General features: G+C 40.7%; 1 protein-coding gene across 2 annotated transcripts; it reads right to left on the reverse strand.

Moving 5' to 3' along the window:
- Nucleotides 1-2,673: 2,673 nt before the first annotated feature.
- LOC140198932 (NXPE family member 3-like) lies at nucleotides 2,674-20,553 on the reverse strand. Of its 2 annotated transcripts, none has more exons than XM_072260202.1 (5): nucleotides 19,861-20,553; nucleotides 16,841-17,628; nucleotides 11,050-11,123; nucleotides 9,543-9,752; nucleotides 2,674-5,995 (listed from the first exon to the last, which is right to left on the reverse strand). In XM_072260202.1, exons 1-5 carry the CDS (start codon nucleotides 19,966-19,968, stop codon nucleotides 5,442-5,444), a joined length of 1,734 nt encoding a protein of 577 aa, XP_072116303.1. In that variant the 5' UTR covers nucleotides 19,969-20,553; the 3' UTR covers nucleotides 2,674-5,441. The 2 variants fall into 2 exon arrangements, with proteins under 2 accessions (XP_072116303.1, XP_072116304.1); XM_072260203.1 differs by lacking the exon at nucleotides 19,861-20,553 and adding an exon at nucleotides 18,909-18,978.
- Between the last annotated feature and the right edge of the window lie 670 nt (nucleotides 20,554-21,223).

Raw genomic sequence — 21,223 nt, forward strand, 5'->3', positions numbered from 1 at the left:
GCATTTTATATGTGTTGCAGCTGTGGACCCTCCTGTGTTTTGGAAAGAAAACGATAGATTCGGGATGCCCGGTGTGACCAGTGGGTATCTGGTCTGACTGAGTTTTTTTGAGGAGACTGATATAGGCCAGATAATAGTAAGTTTCTGGATGACACAAAATTGGCAGAGGTGTGGATAATGAAGATGGTTGTTACAGGATACAGGTCAAGGTGGAGAGCTGGAAGATGCAGTTCTTGATGTTTTTCCTAAAAACAATGGCCAGTGCTCAGGCACGGGAAGCGTCAGAGGCATTCGCGGCAGTGGAAGGCAGGCAGAGCATCACGAAACGTGGTGAGTTCTTTCTCCTTGTGTGGTTTATTCTTCTTATTTTTTTAAACCATAAAATAGAGATGAGGTCTATTGCAATGGCCATCATCGGAATGGGGGCTACAGTCAGAGTAGGAACTTAGAGGCTTCGGCCAGAAGAGGCTGAGGTCAAAGAAACAGGTAAGAAGGGTAGGTTTTTCCATTCGTTATTGCTGATTTGGTCTTGGTTGCCCATTGTACAGTGCAGACAGGATGGCAGACATGGCAGTGGAATGCTCCTCCTGTAGGATGTGGGAATTTACGGAACTTGATGGTCTCCCCAATGACCTCACCTGCAGGAAGTGCAGCCAGCTCCAGCTCATGAAAGACGGCATTAAGGAACTGGAGCTGGAGTTGGATGAATTAAGGATCATCCGAGAAGCAGAACAATTAATAGATAAGACTTTTGAGCAGGTGGTCACACCCAGAGTGCAGAATTCAGGGAGTAGACGGGTGAAGACCGAATGAGGGAAAGGGAGCAAGAAGTCAGTGCAGGGTCCCCCTGTGGCCATTCCCCTCAGCCACAGGCAGACCCCTTTGGATACTGCTCAAGGGGTTGTCCTATCTGGGCAAGGCAGCAGCAACCAGACCAATAGTGCCATGGCCGGCTCTGAGCCTCAGAGGGGTAGGGTGAAGTCAGGCGGACCAATAGTCATAAGAAACTCAGTAGTTAAGGGACAGATAGGAGATTCTGCAGCAGCAAAAGAGAAGGCAGGATAGTGCATTGCCTCCCAGGTACTAGGATCTAGGATGTCTCTGAGTAGTTGTAGAATATTCTTGAAGGGGAGAGTGAGCAGCCAGAGGTTGTGGTACACACTGGTACCTGTGCCATAGGCAGGAGAGGAGCAGAGGTCCTGTGCAGTAAGTTTAGGGAGTTAGGAAGGAGGCTGAAGAGCAGGACCTCCAAGGTGGTAATCTTCGGATTTCTCCCAGTGTAACGAGCTAGGGAAGGTCAGAACAGGATGATAGCACAGACGAATGAGGAGCTGAGGAGATGGTTTCATGTTCTTGGATCATTGGAACCTTTTTGGGGGGAGGGGTGACCTGTACAAGTGGGACAGATTGCATCTGAACTGAAGGGGAACCAATATCCTGGAAGGGAGGTTTGCTAATGTTATTGGGGAAGGTTTAAGGGGGTTTCGTCTTTTAAGTTACTGCAGAGGCTTATTAAAATGGCATCTTTGTCATGTTATAATCGCTTCTTTGTTATGCTAAACGCTGAGAAAGTTTGCGCTAGCAGCTTGTTTTTGTTTAGAGTGTGATAAGAAATATGTTATTAACCAATTGGGATAGTTGTTATGGTTTTGATGTATTTGAAGATACTGTATGCGCAGGGTTTTGGGGGAGAAGGCGGGAGAGCGAGACAGAGGATGGGCGAGGTGCTGTGATGTCTGCTAATGGGGTCGGACCCCGAGGAAGGTGTTCGGCGAGGAGATGGAGACGAACTTGTGTGGAGCGTCTGGTCGACAACTGTTGTTGGTCCCAGGCGGCCGGTCGAGGTGGTCCGAGGGGGTCGCAGGGTGAAGAAGAAGAAGGTCCTTGAGCTCCAACTGTTTTGTGCACGAAGAGATTGAACTTTGATAAGTGTGGCGCCTTTTATTTTCCTTTTATATTTTACTCTCTCTTAATTATATAGTTCCAGTAATATCTATAAACTGTAAATCATTTAATCGTATCTGGTGTATTGTCTGTTATTCGGGCGGGTGGGGTGCATCTCACAGCATCCACACAAACTAATTACCCAGTTTGGCAGGGCCGAGGCTGTTTCCCTAGACGACAGCGAGCCGAGCGACCCTAAGGGTGGCCGGGGGGGCTGAGAACCGAACTGAAGAGGCAGTTGGTGCTGAAGAAGAGCCAGCTGGAGGGGAGTTTGTGAGAAAGGATTGGCAGATGATAGAGTAAAGTTTAACTCAGCCAAATGGTTTGAGATGTGTCTATTTTAATGCAAGGTGTATCATAAATAAGGTGGATGAACTTACAGCATGGATCAGTATGTGGAACTGTGGCGTTGTGGCATTACAGAGACTTGGACGTCTCGGGCAGGAATGACTTCGGAGTGTGCCGAGCTTTAGATGTTTCAAAAAGGACAGGACGGAGGCAAAAGAGGCATTGCTAATTAGGGATTATATCACGGCTGCAGAAAACGAGGAATTGATGGAGGGATTGTCTACTGAGTCAGTGTGGGTGGAAGTCAGAAACAGGAAGGGGCCAATAACTCTACTTGATTTTTTCTTTTTACTTTATTAATCTTTTTACTGATTTAAAAAGAGCATAAATACAATCAAGAGAACTATCTCAAACATATACATATATCAGTAACAATATAAACAGAGATTAAGATAGACATTGTCAAAATCATAGATATTGTTAAACTAGTATAAAATATATAATTAAAAAATGAAAATAGCAATTCTCCCCTGATCAGTTTATGAAGGGAAAAGAAAAAAAACATTGGGTTTTAAATGAAAAGGAAAAAAACCCACTACACCACAGAAAAAAACCAAAAAAGAAACCCCAAAAAAAGGGACCGGGCAGTGCAGGATGTTTTTTTTTAAAATCGACCCCACACCTCTCCAATAGTAACAAGAGACATCGGGGAGCCGATAGGGAGACAGGTTCTGGAACAGTGCAATAATAATAGGGTTGCTCTGATGGAAGATTTTAAACTTTCCTAAGATTGACTGGCATCTCCTTAAAGCCAGGGGTTCAGATGGGGTGGAGTTTGTTAGGTGTGTTCAGGAAGGTTTCCTGATGTATTATGTAGATAAGCCAACTAGAGGAGAGGCTGTACTTGATCTGGTATTGGGAAATGAACCTGGTCAAGTGCCAGATCTCTTGGTGGGAGAGCATTTTGGAGGTAGTGATCACAACTCTATCTCCTTCACCATAGCGCTGGAGAGAGATAGGAGCACACAATTTGGGAAAACATAATTGCAGTAGGGGGAAATTTGATGCTATTGGGCAGAAACTTGGGAGCAGATGTTCTTAGGGCAGAAAGCATAGCAGAAATGTGGCAAATGTTCAGGGAACATTTGCATGGCGTTTTGCATAGGTATGTTCCATTGATGCAGGGAAAGGATGGTTGGGTAAAAGAGCTATGGTGTGGAAAGGATGTGGAAAATCTAGTTAAGAAGAAAAGCTTACGAAAGGTTCAAGAAATTAGGTAATGTTAGTACCCTAGAAAATTACAAGGTTGCCTGGAAGGAGTTTAAGAATAAAATTAGGAGAGCTAGGAGGGGCCATGAGAAGGCCTTGGTGAACGGGATTAAGGAAAACCGAAAGGCATTCTACAACATGTGAAGAGCAAGAGGATGAGCCGTGTGAGAATAGGACCAAATGTGCATGGAGTCAGAGGAGGTAGCGGAGGTACTTAATGAATACTTTGCTTCAGTATTCACCAGGGAAAAGGACCTTGGCAACTATGGGGATGACTTGCAGAGGACTGAAACACTTGAGCATATAGACATTAAGAAAGGGGATGTGCTGGAGCTTTTGAAAAGCATTAAGTTAGATAAGTCACTGGGTTGGACAAGATATACCCTAGGCTACTACAGGAAGTGAGGGAGGAGATTGCTGAGCCTCCAGCGATGATGTTTGAGTCATTATAGGGAGAAGTACCAGAGGATTGGAGGGTTGCAAATGTTGTTCCCTTGTTCAAGAAGGGGAGTAGAGATAAGCCAGGAAATTATAGATCAGGGAGTCTTACTTAAGTGGTGGGCAAGTTGTTGGAGAAGATCCTGAGAGGCAGGATTTATGAGCATTTGGAGAAACATAATCTGATTAGGGATAGTCAGCATGGCTTTGTCAAGGGCAGGTCATGCCTTAGGAGCCTGATTGAATGTTTTGAGAATGTAACAAAGCACATTGATGAAGGTCGAGCAGTGGATGTGGTGTTTATGGATTTCAGTAAGGCATTTGATAAGGTACCCCATGCCAGGTTCATTCAGAAAGTTATGAAGCATGGGATCCAAGGAGACCTTGCTTTGTGGATCCAGAATTGGCTTTCCCACAGAAAGTAAAGGGTGATTGTAGATGGTTCGTATTCTACATGGAGATCGGTGACCAGTGCTGTTCCACAGGGATCTGTTCTGGGACCCCTCCTCTTTGTGATTTTTTATAATTGACCTGGATGAGGCAGTAGAAGGGTAGGTTAGTAACTTTTCTGATGACACAAAGGTTGGGGGTGATGTGAGTAGTCTGGACGGCTGTCAGATGTTACAGTAAGACATCGATAAGATGCAGAACTGGGCTGAGAAGTGGCAGATGGAGTTCAACCCAGGTAAGTGTAAAGTGGTTCATTTTAGTAGGTCAATTTGAAGACATAATATAATATTAATGATAAGACTCTTGGCAGTGTGGAGGATCAGAGACATCTTGGGGTCTGCACAGGTTGACAGTGTTGTTAAGAAGGTGTATGGTGCATTGGCAACCCGTGGGACTGAGTTCAAGAGCTGTGAAGTAATGTTACAGCTACACAAGACCTTAGTTAGACCCCTCTTGGAGTACTGTGTTCAGTTCTGGTTACCTCACTACAGGTAGGATGTGGATACTATAGAGAGAGTGCAGAAGAGATTTACAAGGATGTTGCTTGGATTGGGGAGCATGAATTTTGAGAATAGGTTAAGTGAACTTGGCCTTTACTCCTTAGTGTGATATTGAATGAGAGGTGACTTGATTGAGGTGCATAATATGATGAGACACATTAATCGTGTGGATAGTCAGAAATTTTTTCTCATGGCTGAAATGGCTAACACAAGGGGGCATAGCGTTAAGGTGCATGGAAGTAAGTATAATGGGATGTCAGAGGTAAGTTTTTCACACACAGAGTGGTGGGTTGATGGAATGCACTGCCAGCGATGGTGGTAGACGTGGATACGATAAGGTATTAAGAGATTCTCGGATAGGTACATGGAGCTTCGAAAATTAGAGGGCTACGCAGTAGGAAAATTCTCGGAGGTTTCTAGTGTAGGTTACATGATCTGCACATCATTGTGGGCCAGAGGGCCTGTAATGTGCTGTAGATTTCTATGTCTACGTCCTAAGTCTATTTCCAATGTTATTATCCAGATTTTGCTTTGCATGGTAAGCAAATACCTTTATTCCTTTTCAGAAGGACACACATATGAAAGAAACACATCTATTTCATTCTTTATAATAATTTGTTGAGGGTGTATATTATGGGGCAGGTAGTGGGCTACGGTCATTTCCCACGCGTCCACAAATGCAACGTTCATGTATGCAAATATTCTTCTCATCAGTACATCGAGTTGATAAGAGAACCAGTCATTGTAGTTAAGAATATAACCTGCTTTAGGCTCCCGTACATTCCCAGTCTTTATAACAATCACTGTATCTGGATTCCTGCTGAGCAGCTGTAGAATCGATCTCCGGATATACTGCAGCCTTCTGATGTAAACATCCAGTGGGAAAGTGTTGAAATGGGCACATAAGGTGATGCCAATAACTACGCCTTTCCTTTCTTCAATTTCATCCAATGTTTTTGAAATATAGTACAGATGATGACTTGAAACACTTCTGAATTGCATTGGTGGGCCGTGAGCATGATGTTCCAGCATGATATTGTTTTCTTTGTCCAAAGCACACAAAAGGCCAACCCTAGTATGGTTGCCAAGATCGAACTTTCTAAGATCTAAACAGAAAAGATTATATTTAACTCGTTAAGTTATAATATTGAAGATATTAATGTTTTTGAAACTGAAAATACAAAGAACACAACACTAAAGGGAGCCATTGATTTACCTACCTCACAAGGATAGAGCTGAATGAACAGAGTTATTTCTCACAGCAGAATCAAAGAGCAATTGTCAATTGCCCTTCAGCCAATTTTTCCATAAGTCAAAAAATGAACAATTTTACTCAGGGTTGATTAACATGATGGTTATTTTGTCCATCTTTGTTTGTGTGTAGTTTTTCATTGATTCCATTGTATTTTTTTGTGTCTGCTGTGAATGCCCACAAGAAAATGAATCTCCACTTAGTATATGCTGACATATACAGTACATTCTTTGATAATAAATTTTGTATGAGCTCTTTGGGCTTGTGCTGGGAGCCAGAGAACACTAGGCTCTGAGGATTTTAAAAGCAACTGAATTGGTTAATTGTTGTTTAATAAGACACATTAATCATTTAGAGTTTCTTGTGTTTTTTTCTGGAGGGTCTTGCTGTTTGGAATGCAGTGTCCTGGTGCTTCCTGTTTAAACTTAAGTTTACTTTGATAGGTTCAGGGATTCTGTGCTACTTGTATTATACAAGTGGACACCTGATTCGTGCTAATCGCAGGGTCCGAGTTTTGAGAACGTTACATCTGGCAGTGTCGCTCGGCTGAGCTGCTGACCTTCTGTTGGAATTCTTATGTATAAACTCTGGTCACCGTCCCTACATCAGAGTCTGTCTTTCCTCCGCACTTGGGTTCCGACATTGGCAGTGCACATCACGAAAGAATTTACTGTAAACTTTGAACATGAACATTCTTTTTATCTTCCCCTGTGTGGTTACAGTGGTACAGAATCAGAATATCCAACATCCATTGATTAATTTTGATGGCCTTACTGTATCAATGTTTTGATAAGGATTTTAAAGTATCAATAGAAGAGTTTGCCTTGTCAGTTTCCAAAGCAAATCTATTACGTTGTACACCCCCCCCATGTGAACCAGCAGCTGCATTCTTAAAAATAATGCATCTGTTTAATTAGTCAGGAAGTTTACGTGTAAACAGTTCTTTTAAAGATTGTTTGCCACTTGAATTATTAGTACTTTCATAACCCCGGAAGATGTTTGTGCTTCACAACTAACACATATATTCAGGAATTATGGATGTACTAATGAATTAAAAAGTTCTCCATTTTGTATCTAGAATATCTTGAAATATGTTTTAAAAAATTTATAGGGGAATTTTCATCAAGATTTCTATAGGTCAGGTCTTCTGCAACCTGGAGAGCTCCTGTAGGCAGATTATCAGAGTTTATGTATTTCATAATCTTTAATGACACAGAATTAGGCCTTTTGGCCCGTTGTCTCTGCCAGCTTTTAGCGCATTCCTGTCAATCACATTCCCTCACTTATTTTCCGGTAACATTCTCCTTCGTGCCTGTTCACTGCTTCACACCAACCTGGCATTTTCCTGTCATTGCTCATCCACGCTAGGGGCAGTTCACATCAGCCAGTTATTTTACCCTTTTATCTACCAATGAAGTCAATTCCGATGTTTAGTGCAACACGATTTTACATACAGGGTGACCAGTACTCTGCACAAAACTCCAAGTGCAGTCTCACCAACAACTTATACAAATGCAACATGGAGTCTCAACCCCTCTGCTCAGTGCCCTGACTGATGAATGTCAGTGTGCTCAATGCCTTTTTCACCACACTGCCTATTTGAGTTGCTGCTTTCAAAGAACTAAGCACTTGTACCCTAAGGCTCCTCTGTTCCATTACACTCCCTAGTGCCCCACCATTTGTAGTATAAGATCAATGCTTGTTTGACTTTCAACATTGCATCATTTCACATTTACCTGTATTGAAATCCATTTGGCACTCCTTAATTTTTTGTTAGGCAGGACTGATATACTACTGACATGTTGCTGCATAAAACAACTAATTTTACAAGATGTCTCAACAAGATAAATAATTCTGATCTTAACTGATTCCCCGAAAATTAGCCCTGCTCCAGTTTAGGACCCTAACCTGTGGACCTGTCCTATCCTTTTCCATCCCTATCTTAAGACAATAGGAATTATGGTGAACAGAGCCAAAGTGCTCCCTGACTAACACTTCAGTTTCTTGCTCTGCCTCATTGCTTAAGAGGACTTCTGGCACGCAAACACCCAACTAGGGCCCTCCTGCATATTGACTTAGGAATCTTTCTTTCTTTTCAAATCTTTTTATTGTTATATTCTACAAAAGAAAACATGAAGTAACAACACTTACAATGTCTCAAAAAAGACATTATCTTAAAGATTGAAAAGAAAAATTTGTGATTAGAAAAAAAACCTACTAAACAGAAAAGTGAGAAAAAAAAAGGAACCCATTAGGTGTACAACCCCGGAGCCATGCGTCATACAAAAAGCTTCTAAGAATAAACATCAAACCACCAGCAAGAAAAGAAAATATACTAAAAAATTTACAATTAGATCATGGAAAAATTCTATCAATTAGCTCAAATGATAATAACGAGCAAATGAGCCCCATCTTTTCTCAAAATCAAATAAAGGTTCGAAGGTTTGACTTCTAATTTTCTCCAAACTAAGACATAGTATCACTTGAGAGAACTATTGTGACAAAGTGGGAGCTGATGTATCCTTCCACTTCAACAAAATGGCCCTCCTAGCTATCATTGTAACAAATGCAATAACATGTTGGTCAGATACAGAAATACCATGAATATTTTGAGAAATTATTCCAAAAAGCACAGTTAATTTATTAGGTTGTAGATTAATTTTAAGTGCTTTAGAAATTGTTGAAAAAACTGACTTCCAGAACTGTTCCAATATATAACAAGACCAAAACATATGTATCAATGTAGCTCTCTCAGTTTTACATCTATTACAATGACTATCAACATTAGAAAAGATTTTAGAAAGTCTCTCCTTCGTCAAATAATAACGATGTACAATTTTAAATTAAATCAATGAATGGCTAGCACAAATTAACCAACTTCAAAATCCGCATCTAATCCTCTGTCATAAAAGTCAAATTAAGTTTCTTTTCCCAATCCTGTTTAATCTTAGATAAAGGACGCTTATCCCATTGTAATAATAAATTATAAATTCTTCCAATAGAACCCTTGATTGAAGGATTCATACTCATAATAGTATCTAACAGGTCAGCCTCCAATATGTAAGGAAAATTACTTAAATATTTTTGTAAAAAATGTCTAACTTGGAGGTATTGCAGAAATCTTTCTTCGACACATTTCACGAATTCCACCCCATCCAGGCCTTTAACACTTTGGGTAGTGCAGTGAACACTGGGAAAATTCAGATGTCCCACCAATGCAATCACTTATTCTTACAACTATGAGCAATTTCTCCAGCCAGCTGCTCAAGTGCTCACTGACTATTGGGAGATCTATAATACGCCCCCACTTTTTTGTTTCCCACCTTTTTTGTTTCTAAGCTCTAAAAGAGTAGTGCTTATTTCAGCTTTATATTTTAAAAAGCCAGACAAATTATACTAACCTGGAAGGAAAGCAGTCAGGTATTCAAACCACTGGCGTATTGTAGAATCTCCAAGCAGATACATGTTTTTCCCACGAAGGCACTTTGTAATTTTTGCAGGAGTGTCAAAGTGACGAATATTACAGGTTGTTGATGTCCATTGGTTCATAAAATAAAAGCCAGCCGGTGATACCACTGGCTTTCCCCGAACACATTCCCCGAGATCTGTGGCTGAGTGTAAAGCGAGAAAGAAACATGCAGCGGGAAACACTGTAACTTAGGCTATCAATATATTCTTAAGTGACAAATTGGAAATTCCATAAAAAGGAATTACACTGAGGGAAAGCGTATTATAATCCAAGCAAGATATTAATTGTGTCAATAAATTCAGCTATAGGTCATCTGGATAATTAAGACCCTCTTAAGATTCTTGTCAGGGCTGGAGTGTCCTGGGAGAGTGGTGGCATGAAAGCTCTCTCTGAGTTTATGATCCATCTATTGTTTTATATCCAAATGAGTTCAGCTTCTTGTCCACATCAATTTCATTTCCTCAGAGAGGGTGGAAGGGAAGGAAATATACATATATATACATACATTTATTGAGCCTCTTAGCTCAACCTTCCAACTACTGATTGCTTCCAATGCAGCTGTGGTGGTCTATATCAGAAAATAAAGTATAGGAAAGGTGCTTTTCTCCTTTTATTCCAGTTGTCGAATATGGAGAGAATGGTCTATATACGGGGTGTCTCTCATGTCTGTGCATTCAAAGCAAAAAGTGCAGGGATATCTGTGTTCCATCTATCTTGTGTAACTTTCACAGAAGCCGATCATGCTGCAGAATGCCTGTGATGACCATCTTGAGTTTTCAGTTGTATGCCATTTTGACTTCCCTTCCCTATACTGACCTGCCTGTCCTCAGCCTCTTCCACCGTCATGAAGTCAAATACGACCTAGAAGAGCATCTTAAATTCTTTTTGGGTAGCCTGCAGCCCAATGGCAGGAACATTGAATTTACCAATTTTAGGTAACCCATGCCCCCTCTGTTCCTTTCCCACTACCACCAATCCATTCAGGCGCTTGGTTTGTTTGCCTTTTCCATTCCTACAGCCTTTGTTAGCTAAACTCATTATCCTGCTACAAACTCCATCTGCCCATTCTGAACACCTAATGGGCTTTTTCCCCCTCACTTTTTCTTGCTCAGTAGGATTTTTTCCCTCTTTTTTTTCATCACCAAAAATTTTTTCAATCTTTATTATAATGTTTTCTTTCTCGAAACATTGTAAGTATTGTTTACTTCAATATACTCTTGTAAATTTTGGATAATAATAAAAAGACTTGAAAAGAAAGAAAAGAAAGAATGCATAACTGATATTCATCGAATTTAGGAAATAACTATGTGCATTAAATTATATTTTATTTGAAAAATCTGCAACATTTAAGTCAACAACTGCTCCACTATTCTATTTATATTTTCTCTAAATACCAAACAATCTATCAGCTTATTAGTTATGATTGTAAATGATCTTACTTTGTCGTGGAGATGGCTTTACGATTACATGACCAATGCCACAGGGTAATATGGGTCTCTTGATGTTCACTCCACTGCAAATGTCAATACCATAGATTAAGTCACATGTTCAATGTAAAATATTCAGGAGACAGTTCGAAGAAGGTCCTTAACTATTCTATTTCTCCAACCTAGCCCAATGCAATTCATATAGCTTCCAAAACTTTGGCATTAAATATAATCTTCCTAATAGTATGATTGATAGAACTTAGCAAACCCAGCGAAATCCAGCTTGCCCTACATTGAATGATATTTCTACTGAGGTTTCTCAAAGTATCAAACTCTGTAACTAACAACCAATACATTAGGCTTGAGGACGATCAGTGCAGTGGCATTGTTCCAGTCAGATTATTCACGTCCTTTTGGTCGATAACAATCAAAGGAGCTTCCTAATATCACCAGCATGTCGTGAAATTTATGCTGGTGATAACAGGGAGCTCTCTTAATTGTTATCAACCAAATAAATGTAAGTAATCTGATCGGAACAATGCCACTGTGTTGTTTTGTGTGTGTTGCTTGGACTTCCAGCATCTGCAGATTGTCTCTTGATTGTGATTCAGCTGTCCCACCTTGTTTACAATTGAATTCCACCCAATATACACTATTCCGCATTCACGTGGAATAGACGCCAGGAACTGCTTAATCTGTAAATCTATCTAAATAATATTTATTGGTAAATATACTTGAAGTTTCATATCATCCAACTAACTGGCTGTGCACCTTTTATTTAACCCTTTCTGCACTTTCATCACAGAATCTATGAAACGATTGTACTTTAAAAAAGCTTTGTAATAATAATAAACAATATTTTCTTACAACATAGAAGGGGAGCCTGTGGAGTCTACGCTGGCTCTCAAAGCATTCCTTCAATCCCATGCAATTCCCCAACTTAATTCCCTGCACCTGTTCTCTCTCATAATTCCTTCAGCTCCCCTCTAATTCTCCCGTCACTCACCTGTACTATGGGTAGCTTGTGATAGCCAATTAAACTACCAACCAGTATGCTTCAGGATTTGGGAGGAGACTGGAGCACTTGGGAGAAAGCACACAATGAAAGGGATAAGATGCAAACTCCACCTAAACGACAGCAAGGATCATGATTGGATCTGCATATTGATGGAGCTATGCCAATTATTAGCACTCAGTGGTTAAAACCACAGAGACGAGGTATAATCATCTTCATCTTTTCTATAATAGAGCTCAGTAATTCATAAACATATGGACTGAGATCAATCCTTTCAGGAGGTATGTGTAATACCATGTTTGGTTTGACAGATTATAATTGCTCACGATCCAATATTTTGTTTCCTACTAAAATTGAAATAACAATGTTCAGACAGTATAATTAATCTCAGTGTGCTATATAGGGTTGTTGAGAAATTCCAAACAAAGTGTTCTCACATTTAAAATTAACAGCACTTTTAATCAAAATGCTAAATAATAATCAAATGCCAGCATTTTTTAAATGATCCAAAGGAAAACTACGTTAAATGCAAAATGTTTTGATTTTATAATGTTTAATGTTATTTAAAATCATAATAGTGTTCAGTTCTTTTGTGATTGTCTCTGTAATATTTCTCTAGTGCTCCAATTCTGGCCTTTTCTGTCTTCTGGATTTTCCTCTGCCCTTCTTCCAGCAATTGTGTGGTTTCCAATCAGATATGGAGGTTACACTCAATCCGAAACTCTTTTAGGTGAAATGCTGTAAGGGAAGAGGAATGGGATTTGGGCAGAGGTCTCTGATCCAGTCCAGGTTTGACAATCCCTGCTGCTCCGGATGTTGATTACCAAGTCAATATGATATAGCGCTTGATGATGCAAATGATATGAATTAATACCAGGTGGGATCCAGTTCCAGGCAGAGCAGTGAAATCTGCTTCCACTAACCATATAACCATATAACAATTACAGCATGGAAACAGGCCATCTCGGTACTTCTAGTCCGTGCCGAACTCTTACTCTCACCTAGTCCCACCAACCTGCAGTCAGCCCATAACCCTCCATTCCTTTCCTGTCTATATAGCTATCCAATTTAACTTTAAATAACATCGAACCTGCCTCAACCACTTCCGCTGGAAGCTCGTTCCACACAGCTACCACTCTCCGAGTAAAGATGTTCCCCCTCATGTTACCCCTAAACTTTTGCCCTTTAACTCTCAACTCATGTCCTCTTGTTTGAATCTCCTCCGCTCTTAATGGAAAAAGCCTATCCATGTCAACTCTATCTATCCCCCTCATAATTTTAAATACCTCTATCAAGTCCCTCCTCAACCTTCTACGCTCTAAAGAACAAAGACCCAACTTGTTCAACCTTTCTCTGTAACTTAGGAGATGAAACCCAGGTAACATTCTAGTAAATCTTCTCTGTACTCTCTCAATTTTCTTGACATCTTTCCTATAACCAGAACTGTACACAATACTCCAAATTTGGTCTTACCAATGCTTTGTACAATTTCAACATTACATCCCAACTCCAATACTCAATGCTCTGATTTATAAAGGCCAGCATACCAAAAGCTTTCTTCACCTCCCTATCCACATGAGATTCCACCTTCAGGGAACTATGCACCATTATTCCGAGATCTCTCTGCTCTACTGTATTAAATACATTCATTAGTCTGTATTAAATACATTCAAAGATGCATGAAACCTCTCTCTCTCTACGTTCCTGTTTCTCTTTCATCCCACTTCCATTTTGCACCCCTCCAATTCTCTTTGCCACTCCTCATTCTTTCTCTACTCTCTCTCTCTCTCTCTCCTTCTGTGTCTTCACTTTCTTCTTGTTTGCTGACCTTTGCCCCACCACTCCTTCCCCAATTCCCACTCTCTCCTTCACTCGCATTCTCTCCCTCAAGCTCTCAGGGATTCCACTTTCCCGGCAGATCTCATGGCAACTATAGTCAGAGCAAATTGCTCGTTGCTTGCTGTCCAGATTTTGGCAGGAAGATAATCCTGCCTCAATACACCGATGGCCTCACTCTGCTTCTCATGATGAATGTGGCCTATCAGCCTGTCATGGGTTTGATGGAAGAATGAGCTCCAGATAAGCAGTGGAGTAAATGGTAGGAGTAGGATCAGTCAGCATTTGGGAGTGTCTAACATCTGTTATACGGCAGACTGGATTTGACCATCCAATCTATGTTGCAACATGTTATTTTTTGATTCAGGAAGGAATTTTTGTTGGTCCAAAAATTAAACAGGTTATCAATGACAAGTAATTCAAAGTACTTCCAGTGGGACCAGAGAAAATCGTATAAAATTTTCTTGGCAACTGCAGAGCAGCAAACTATGTGCAGCTGATTGACAACACGTTTCAAGCACACAAAACCATGAAGGGCAACATGTAACTGAAGATTAATTTTCTGCATTCCATTTAGACTGCTTCCCTGCAAAGTCTTGGTGCTGTCAGTGACGAGCATGGTGAAAGGTTTCACCGGGACATTGCAGTCATGGAGAAACAGTATCAGGGCAACTGGAATCCATCAGTGCTGGCTGATTATTGTTGATACTTAAACGAGAAGCCTCAGACACTGACTATAAATGAAAATCGTCAATTATTTTTAGCTGACCTGAACTTTACTGCAAGGTGCCAGCACCCTTTTGCAGTTAAATGCATTACATTGAATAAAAGTTAATTTGTTGTCCAGTGAAATAATCAAATTCCAAGACCTGGGTGTTCATAACTCCCTCTGCAATTGGACCCTTCAGTTCTTTACTTGAGAGACCACTATCATTCGAGGAATCTCATCTCCCCCTCACTGACGATCGACACAGGCTCTCCTCAAGTGCTTCATGCTTAGCGCCTTTTCCACTCTCTCTATACCTGAGCACAGCTCCAAAGTGACCTACAAATTTGTAGATGACCCCACTGGAAATTGGTGGACTGAGGATGGGTGAAAAATGATGGGCAGCTAGGGTCAAGCAGTGGAGGTGAACAGAGTGGGGGACTGATAGATGCCTATCACCTTCCATTCCACGATTCGCCTCAGAACCCTTTCTCACCACTCTAAATTTATGTTGGCCATCTTTCCTCTCCCACCTCAGTCCTAGTGCAGGCTTTCGATCTGAAACATCGTGAAAGGTAGTTTTTTTACACAGAGAGTGGTAGGTGTATGGAGGGCTTATATGAGGGTAGGGTTAGGTTGATCTTGGGGTAGTTTAAAAGGTTAAAAGATCGGCACAACATCATAGGCTGAAGGGCCTGTCCTATGCTGTGTTGTTCTATGTTCTATGCTGTATTGTAGTACTGCATTATATACATGTCCTATGCTGCGTTGTTCTATGCTGTATTGTAATACAGTATTGTATACATGTACTATGCTGAATTTGTTCTATGTTCTATGCTGTATTGTAATACAGTATTGTATACATGTACTATACTGTATTTTTCTATGTTCTGTTGTATTGTAATACAGTATTGTATACATGTACTATGCTGTATTCTATGTTCTGTTGTATTGTAATACAGTATTGTATACATGTTCTATGCTGTATCGTTCTATGTTCTATGCTGTATTGTAACATAGTATTGTATACATGTACTATGCTGTATTCTATGTTCTATGCTGTATTGTAATACAGTATTGTATACATGTACTCTGCTGAATTTGTTCTATGTTCTACGATCTGACATTATTTCCTCTCCTGGGACTGGGTGTGCTTGGAGAAATCCCACTTCCTCTCTTAATGTCCTTTCACCTGTTCTTTTTCAGATATTTATCAACTCTCCCCCAATTTTCCTACCAACACAAGGATAACTTATAGTATGTAATTAAACCTACTGACCAGCACCTTTTTGGAATGTAGGAGGAAACTTCGATGAAACCCTTGAAACATCTTAAATTAATTACAACTCCAAAATAAAGAAACAAAATAAATTGAAATTGACAAGCAACAAGCTGCAAATGTTGGAAGTAAAACCAGAAAATACTGTGAATACCAATAACGTAAGCATAAATGAAAATATACGTAACACATTGCCTCTCTCCTCCAATTGAAACATCCTTTACGTATCCTCCTATCGCATGATTGATGCGAGAAGAACAGGGAAGCTTCTCTGATCTGTAACAGAACCAGGGCTTCCCTGTCCTGAGATCAGTAAAGTTACTGATTGGTTTAGTTTGAGGCAAAAAACAGACTGCATACTGTAGTCTTGGAAACATCCCCAGCTTTGAAAATACTTTTCAAATACACTCTATCTGGCTATGTTTCAGTATTTGGATCTCTTCTTTCAGACAAACCACTCCTTCAAATGGCCTTTGACCAAATTTATGATTTTTTGGTGTTTGTTTGATTTGGCATTAGTGCTAAATGTAGCACCAGGGCAATCCAATTTGTAAACATTCAATTACAAAGTTATCAACAGAATAAGAAAACTATACAGTTATACCTTCTATTCAATAGATATATTTTGGTATCTTGAGATGCCTTTTAACTATAGCATAAACCACTCTGGTATATGTAATTGTATGTCTTTAGGGAACATTAATAATCCACTACCTGGCATTTTGAAGCATTTGAAATCTACAGCTAAAATAGACTGCAGGTCACTGTACCAAAACGGTTTGCAGGTATGTCATTGTGTTGTTTACAGCTGACACTTCAACATTGGAATATCAGCTGGAAACTACAACATGAAATACCTGCAATTCCATACTGCTCCATACCTCACACACATAGAGCAATCTTGCTGCAGTCTTGCTAAATCAAGAAACAAAGTTACAATATAATAGAAATAATATCAATAACGTACATTTGGAAAAATCTGAGGTCTTCTCCGGCCAAAAGCAGCTTCACGTATCCTGCTTGTTGATAGCTGACATCAGAAGAGCAGGGAAGATTCTTTGGTTTGTAGCAGATCCACGGCTCCCCAGTGTTATGATAAGTAAAGTTACAAATTGGTTTAGTTTGAGGTAAAAATACATTGCATATTGTAGCCTCTGAAATAGCCCCATATTTGAAGGTACTTGTCAAAAATATTCTAAATGGCTGTTCTTCACGAAGTCTCCAAAGTACTTCGATCCCTTCACTGGGATGAACCAAGGAAACAGACACTTGGACTTTTCCTGGCCAGAATAAAGTAAAATTGATGTGATAAGTTCCATTTTGGTGATCTATAACTGTTCCTGCTGAACCGGCTTTCAACTCTGGAGTGTGGATCCGGGCTTGGAGATAGTCACCCCCGTAGTACTTTGGATTTCTTTCAAAATCGTACATACGCAGCATCACCTGTAACTGATCTCCGGCATAGAAAGTCTTTCCAGAATTTAAAATAACAAAGCAAGTATGTGATGGGTCACTGCTTTTCTGAAAGGGAACTTCGGCAATGGAAGGCTTTGGCCATTCAATCATTTTCATCAGGACTGAACCCTCCAATCTTTCTTCAGGAGTGAAGCTGTGTTTCGGATACCCAAACTGCACCAGCCTGTGCATCCATTCAGTCTCCTGCACTTTGTCTTCCTGCTGTATTGTGGAATCATTTTTCAGACCTGGATATCTGCTCTTTTCAGGCTTTCCTCTGGAAGTTGAAAATTGCTTGAACTATGGAAAGCAACATTAATGAAAATACTTTTTAACATCATCATATCCACATTTTTATTAACATTCATTATCAAATCAAGAATCATTAAAAACATAGTTTTAATTACAGAATTATTATCTAGCATTCACAGCATTATACATACACTCAGTAGTCACCTTATTAGGTACACATGTACACCTTGTTAATGCAAATATTTAATCAGGCAAGCCTATGGCAGCAACTCAATGCATAAAAGCATCTTAACAGAGCTCAGAGATCCAGTGTTCAGACCAAACATTGCAATGGACAAGAAATATGATCTAAGTGACTTTGACAGTTGGTGTGAGACAGGATTGCTTGAGTATCTCCGAAACTGCTAATCTCCTGGGATTTTCATGCAGAATGCTCTCCAGAGTTTACAGAGAATGGTGCAAAATGTAACAAAAAAATCCAGTGTGTGGCCGTTCTGTGGGTGAACACACCTTGTTAATAAAAGAGGTCAGGGGAGAATGGCCAGATTGGTTCAAGCTGCCAGGAAGGTGACAGTAATTCAAATAACCATGCATTACAACAGTGGTGTGCAGAAGAGCATCTCTGTGTGGAAAACACATCGAGCCTTGAAGTGTACGGGCTGCAGTAGCGGAAGATTATGAAGATACACTCACACTTCCCGTACCTAATAAAGTGGCCACTGAGTGTATACTTCAGTGAAAAAGGCTCTACCTGACACTTTCCAGCATGATATCTAAAAGCAAGAGATAAACTAAGTTGATAAAAATGCTTACAATTAACTCGTATACAGTACAGTGAATATATCCACCCAGTGCCCGAAGCTAACTAAAGGAGGAACTGAATCGCGCAACATCCACAGTTAATGAAGTGAAAACAAAGAGTCATTCTCACTCCTGAACATTGTTCAAAGATTCTTTGCAGTAAAGTGGGATTCTCCACTATGCTTCACCACAGGTCAGGTGAACTACTAATGCTCACCGTCAATACTGAACAGAACTCTTTGTCAGGGCATGCAGAGCACCCATGGATAGCAGTGGGATTTGTATCCATAATGGCTCGAATTAAAGTGACAATTTCCAACAGTAGAGATTGCTAAACTCCATGTCTGCAGAAAACGCGGGGCACAGGAGATCTGTGGCTATCGATTCACTGATACAACTATACTTCACCATTGTTCCCAATTCCATTACTGGCTGTACGTAACAACAAAAATTCAGGAGGAACATAGTATATTTCAAACTCCGGTCGTTTGCTATTTAAATATACACAAGGACTGTACATTGGGGACCTGGGGTGGAAGGTGTTGCATCGGGCAGGAGCGTACAACAGGTTTCTGAGCAGGTTCACCGACATCCCGTCCACCTGTCCATTCTGTGGACGAGAGGAGTCAGTGAACCACGCGTACACGGAACATGAGAAAACACAGCCTCTTTTTTAGTTTCCCAGGGGGCTGTTGGAGGTTCTGGCTGCACTTTAGTTCCGCGTTCCTCATATACTGGCACCCAGCTCGGAAGGGGTGAGGCGTGAGGGGTGGGCTTGCTCCTGGGCCTGGCCAAGTTGGCCATTCATGTGTCGAAGCGGCTGAAAATGGAAGGCGCTGCTCGGGCTGACTGGCGGTCCCTCTTCTGAGGATATGTTCGTTCCCGGCTGTTCTTGGGGAGGGAGCACGGGGTCACCATGGTACAATGAAGGACTTCCGGGAGCGGTGCCCCCACAGGGTACTTATATATAGTAGTAATCATATTTTGATCTGAGTATACTTACTGTCTTGTAAATACTGAATGTCTGTAACTTATGATATAAATAAACTTTTATAGTTTAGTAAAAAAATGAATTAAATTAGCCGTTTCAACGCTACGAAGGCGCAGCTTAATCATATCTCCGTTGCTCTGTGTGTAGATCTATATTTGGGGTGGATGGAAGGGAAGAAAGTGGGAAGGCACAGCAGAAACCCATGTCTACTTGCAGGGTAGGTAATGAGCGAAAACGACGATGTACCCAAACTGTACCAACAGTTTGCGTGTTCTAGCGGGCAGGATGGTGAAGAGAGCATGGGTAAAAGTCTTGAGTTGCCAGTAGAATGAGGAGAAGAGCAGTGAGCAACAGATTGTGATTATTTTAATCATTTCCCTGTAAAACGGGTGCTCAACAAGACACGAGCGCTCATTTAAACACAATCACTTCAAACTTTGGTTAGCACTGTTTTTCACTAAGCATTTTACTTTTACCATTATACACACCTTTGTATTCTTCAGGCTTAGAAAGACCAGTGCCAGAGTTAACAGTATCAAAAACACGAACAGCGAACGCTGGATATAAATGTTTTTAAATTTAGGTTGTTCGTTCATATCGGCAAGTCTCGGTACTCCCGTGCATTTACAGACGCTGTTTTAACGCGCATGTCTGTTTCCTCGGTCCGAAAGGTCGACTGTTCGTTTATTTCCATTGATGCTGTTGACTTGCAGAGTTTCTCCGGTAAAATTCGCGCGCGTTGCTTTAGATTCCAGCATCTGCAGAGTTTATCGTGTTTACGATCCGCTGCTTTGTGGTAGTTTGCCCAAGAGAAAGATATTCTGATGTATCGAATGCCAGGGGAGCACGCCGTTTCCTGATTTCTCACTTTATTTTCGTCCGGATGGGCGGTCGAAATCTGGGTGTTTGTAATCCTCTTTGAAATTCTCATCAACAGGCATCCGTAGAAGGAGGAAATGTAAAAAAATTCCCCTTTCTGTCAGACCACGGTTGCCCGAAAACGTCGTTTTTTTCAACAAAGCTTATTTTATATTATTATTTATCTACCTATAAATAATTGTAAAATTCGCTGAGTGAACCTCCTTGCCCAAGACAAGCAAAGCATAATTATTTCAAACAATAGTTCTTCGAAGTTTTGTTTTGTCAGAATCAGAATCAATGGGCGTGACTATGCAAGCATCAGTACTGTAAAATGGGAGCGACACAATTGTTACTTGTTGAGTCATATGGTATAAAAATAACTCCGGCTCAGCTGGTCTCGTCTACGCTAGTCACATTTGTCCCCGATTGGCCCGTTAAAAAAACATGTATCCGACTACGTACTCTAAATGTAATGTGCCTGCCACAACCACATCCTCTGGCAGCTCATTTCATACATTTATCACTCACTGGTTGAAAAATTTGCTCCCCCCCACCAGCTCCCATTAAACCCCTCCCTTCTGCTTTAAACGTGCTCAAATTTAAACCGTTTTCGCTTTCTGCAGATCCCGAAACGTACGCCCTCTAGTTCTTGGTTCTCCAGCCCAAGGGAAATGCACTGTGCACATTCACCCTACCTCTGCCCTTCAGAACTTTATACACAATGTTGCATATTAACCTACAACGAACATCACTGAAACCATTACAGGTGCATTAGTTAGCATCTCCATAGTTACAGTCATTCGATTTGTATAGTGACTAGTTGCTAGGAAATTCAATAACCCAAAGTACTGTACACTTCTGGGTTTATCATTGTTGTAGGGGCATGACGTACGAGCACAGCCATAGCCAAGCCCACTCATCTCCCTGCTGGCACCTACCCTTTCAAACGGAACAAGTGCTACACCTGCCTCTACACCTCCTCCTTCACTA

The sequence above is a fragment of the Mobula birostris genome, chromosome 6 (genome assembly GCF_030028105.1).
Source record: "Mobula birostris isolate sMobBir1 chromosome 6, sMobBir1.hap1, whole genome shotgun sequence".
Classification (NCBI taxonomy): domain Eukaryota; kingdom Metazoa; phylum Chordata; class Chondrichthyes; order Myliobatiformes; family Myliobatidae; genus Mobula; species Mobula birostris.

What these genes read in the sequence shown, in the direction of transcription:
- LOC140198932 (XM_072260202.1), bottom strand. Translation starts at nt 19,968, where the DNA reads ATGAACGAACAACCTAAATTTAAAAACATTTATATCCAGCGTTCGCTG. An exon ending in TAAGCCTGAAGAATACAAAG is followed by an intron (nt 17,629 to 19,860) that starts GTGTGTATAATG and finishes TGCTTTCCATAG; the next exon opens with TTCAAGCAATTTTCAACTTC. An exon ending in AAAGCCATCTCCACGACAAA is followed by an intron (nt 9,753 to 11,049) that starts GTAAGATCATTT and finishes CTTTACACTCAG; the next exon opens with CCACAGATCTCGGGGAATGT.